Source organism: Vigna radiata, unplaced genomic scaffold, assembly GCF_000741045.1.
Source record: "Vigna radiata var. radiata cultivar VC1973A unplaced genomic scaffold, Vradiata_ver6 scaffold_48, whole genome shotgun sequence".
Lineage (NCBI taxonomy): Eukaryota > Viridiplantae > Streptophyta > Magnoliopsida > Fabales > Fabaceae > Vigna > Vigna radiata.
The window spans coordinates 1290743-1294144 of record NW_014542925.1 but is presented as its reverse complement, the minus strand read 5'-3'; the positions used below and the strand labels follow the sequence as shown (position 1 = coordinate 1294144).

Here is a 3402-nt window from a genome sequence, read left to right as displayed (position 1 = left end):
CAATTTAGTATAGTTCATTTCAATCCAGGTTGATAAAATAAAAAACAGTTCAGTTGAACTATTTTACAATTCAGTTGAACTATTTTACAGTTCAGTTCAGTTTAAACAAATTAGTTTTTAGTTCAGTACAGATTTTAGTAGTACAGTGTAGTTCAATTCTATTTGTCCGCCCCTAGTTTTGAATGAGTAGATGTATTAGGAATATTTATTTATTTATTCGTTAATTTATTTGATGAATTACATTTTTGAAAGTTTTATTTTGAAATTTAATGAATTTTTTTTCATGGTTAAGTTTTAATTATGATTAAGCTATTTGCTAAAAGTTTATTGAAATTTTGGGAGGTTACATCATATATCATCTAAAAATTGTTTCATTGAAATTAAATATAAAATTAATTTCATTGAAATTATGTCTTAGTTAACTAAATGATATCTCAATAGCAATTTCATTATATAAGATAAAATCTAGTTAAAACTTACTAAAATTTGAAACCAACTTATTAGCGTTTTTCTTTACTTATATTCAACTAACTTGGTGCTAACTTATCATCATTACTCAAAGTGAAATGATATTTTGATACGACTTTTTTTTCTTTTACACTCAAATAATACGGTGGGTTCTACCTTTTTCAATATTTATTAAAACTAAAAGATTAATTTTGAAAAAAAAAAAAACTTGAAAAATTCCATGTGATTTGAGTGCATTTGTCATATAGGCGTGTCTATGATTATCAAACTCTCGAGTTAACTCTTAAACTCTTACGAGTTTACGTTTTCAGACATGGCTTCCGAGTTCATTCGGAAGTAAACTCTTTTCTGCGTAAACTCGGTAGAATTAATTGTAAAATCGATAGGATTAGAATCGCGAGTTTGAAGCCATTCTACGAGCTTGAAAGGGGGAAAAATTAAGAAAAACAAGGCCGTTTGGTCTTTTTTTATTATATATTTAATAAAATACATCAAAATGACAATAATCCAAGTATTTATGTTTTACAATATTTATTTTTATGAACAATATATCTATAAATTTTATTTATTTAAAGTTATATAATTTTGTAGACTTATTTGAATTAAGATATTATTTATATAATATTTTTCATCTGAAGTAAACTCTTACAAGTTTGAGTCGAGTTTACTCGACTTTCACAAGTTTACGTAAACTTGCGAGTTTGATAACCTTGAGCGTGTCAACCTATCAAAACTCTTACTCAAAACAAAAAAAAAAATCTACTTCTGTTTTAAATTTTTTTCCTAACCTTATGCGAATAAACCTTTGTTTTGCCATCCCGTCCAAACAACTATAAACTAAAATCAGTATACACATTTGATTCATTGCTAATAAGAAAGCACAGTGAAGGAGAAACCAAGTAATGTAGGAGTTTTGTCTGAAAGGATGAAATTTCTACACATACACAGGTTCACAATATACTACAAAAATAAACAGTTGAAGCAATCTATTAGAGAAAAACAGCAAAGTCAACTCAATGAATTGATCAATTTAGGTTCCTTATGCGTTGTGCCTAGATTGAATATGATGGAATGCTCTGTTCATTCCAGAAAAAGTTTTCAGGATCAACTTCACTCTTAACCTTCACCAACCTTTCAAAATTTTTCTTGAAGTACTTGATACCATAAACTTGTCCATCTTGAAAGTTATCTTTACCATGACTATTGATACCAATATCAAGGTCCCTGTAGTTAAAATAGGCACTCCTTGGATTCTTGGACACAAAAGGGGTCATGTAACTGTATAGCATTCTAATCTGACTCAAAAACCTTGCTTCTGCTGCAGCTCCTGCTTCCTGCCAACTCACAGTGTACTGAATCTTATACAGATTCCCCGCACGGTGAGGAAACGGAGTAGCATCAGAAGGGACCTCATTCATTTTCCCTCCATAAGGGTTGAAAACAAGCTCCACCTTTCCCAACTCAGTCATCTTTTTCCATATCAATGTCAACCCATTTCTTGAAATTGGGGTCTGAACATAATCAGATTTCCTTTTGTTGGAATGCACCGAATAATGGTTTCGGTCAAGCAATGCATTAACTGAGGAACCATCGTTGTAATTAGCCCACCAAACCACAGAATCAATCCACCTCATTTCATGACAAAGTTCCTTCTTCAGTCCCAGCAATGGAAACTCCTTCCCCAACAATGTCACCACCTCATTAGCCTCTCCTAGAAATAAAGCCTCAACTGAGGCTCTGATGGTTTTCTGTCCCTTCACAACAGGTTGTAGGACAAGCCTCAAGAAAAGCCTATCATCTGTGTATGGTGCAACCTGCTGCCACTGAACAACCAGATCAGTGGCATTCTGCTCCAAAGTCTTGTCAACTTGAAAAACTGTAACCCTCTCTGGCACTGCAACAAGTTTAACAGTGTATGATAAGATGACTCCAAAACTTGCTCCTCCCCCTCCTCTAATAGCCCAGAAAAGATCATCCCCCATGGTTGCCTTGTCAAGAATCCTACCTTTGACATCAACAATTTTAGCATCAACTACATGGTCAACAGATAACCCATATTTTCTCATCATGTTACCATACCCTCCTCCACTCAAGTGGCCACCAACTCCTACAGTTGGACAAGCCCCTGCAGGAAAGCCGTGAACTTTACTCTTCTCCCAAATCCTATAATAAACTTGTCCAAGACTGGCACCAGCTTGAATCACAGCAATCTCATTCTGCAAGTCCACTGTGACACTCTGAAAATTGAACATGTCAAGGATGACGAAAGGTCCCTGGGAGACATATGAAACACCTTCAAAATCGTGGCCTCCACTTCTGATCTTGAGTTGAACACCAATGCTTTTGGCGCACACCACACTGGCTTGTACATGGTGTTCACTTACAGGGGTGACAACAAGTAATGGTTTTTGGATGGATGGGGAGGTGAACCTTGCATTTCTAGCAAAGGCTCGAAGAACTGATGTGAAGGATGCATTGGTTTGGGCATAGACTATGTTGGAAAAGTGATCTTGTTGGTTTGTATGGCTTTGAAGACACTGAAGAAAAGTGTGGTAGATGGAGTCTCTTGATATTGTAGCCTGAGAGTTAGAGAGAAGAAGCAGAAAAATAACACAGAGAAATGGTAGGGAATTTGGTTTTTCCATTTGTTCTATTCAGGAATCAGGAAAGCTTAGAACATGGTTGGTTCCTTTTATGACTTTATGTGTTCCTAGTTGGACCACCCATTATGTCTTCCTTGTTAGCAGTGCAACATAATAATTGATTTCTGGTATCATCAACTCATTTGAAGATATATTTTTATGATTCACCCCGTTTTAATGACTCGATGCCAAAAGTGTGTCAGTGTATTTCCTGTGTGCTCGATCATTTCCTGTGTGCTCCCGGATAACATGGGATATATATATATATATATATATATATATATATATATAT

The 3402-nt window shown here is 34.7% G+C and overlaps 1 protein-coding gene across 1 annotated transcript; it reads right to left on the bottom strand.

The window, feature by feature from the left end:
• Positions 1-1303: 1303 nt before the first annotated feature.
• LOC106752839 (berberine bridge enzyme-like 21) lies at positions 1304-3216 on the bottom strand. The gene has a single exon (XM_014634612.2). The coding sequence runs from the start codon at positions 3111-3113 to the stop codon at positions 1521-1523; it is 1593 nt and encodes a 530-aa protein (XP_014490098.1). The 5' UTR covers positions 3114-3216; the 3' UTR covers positions 1304-1520.
• Between the last annotated feature and the right edge of the window lie 186 nt (positions 3217-3402).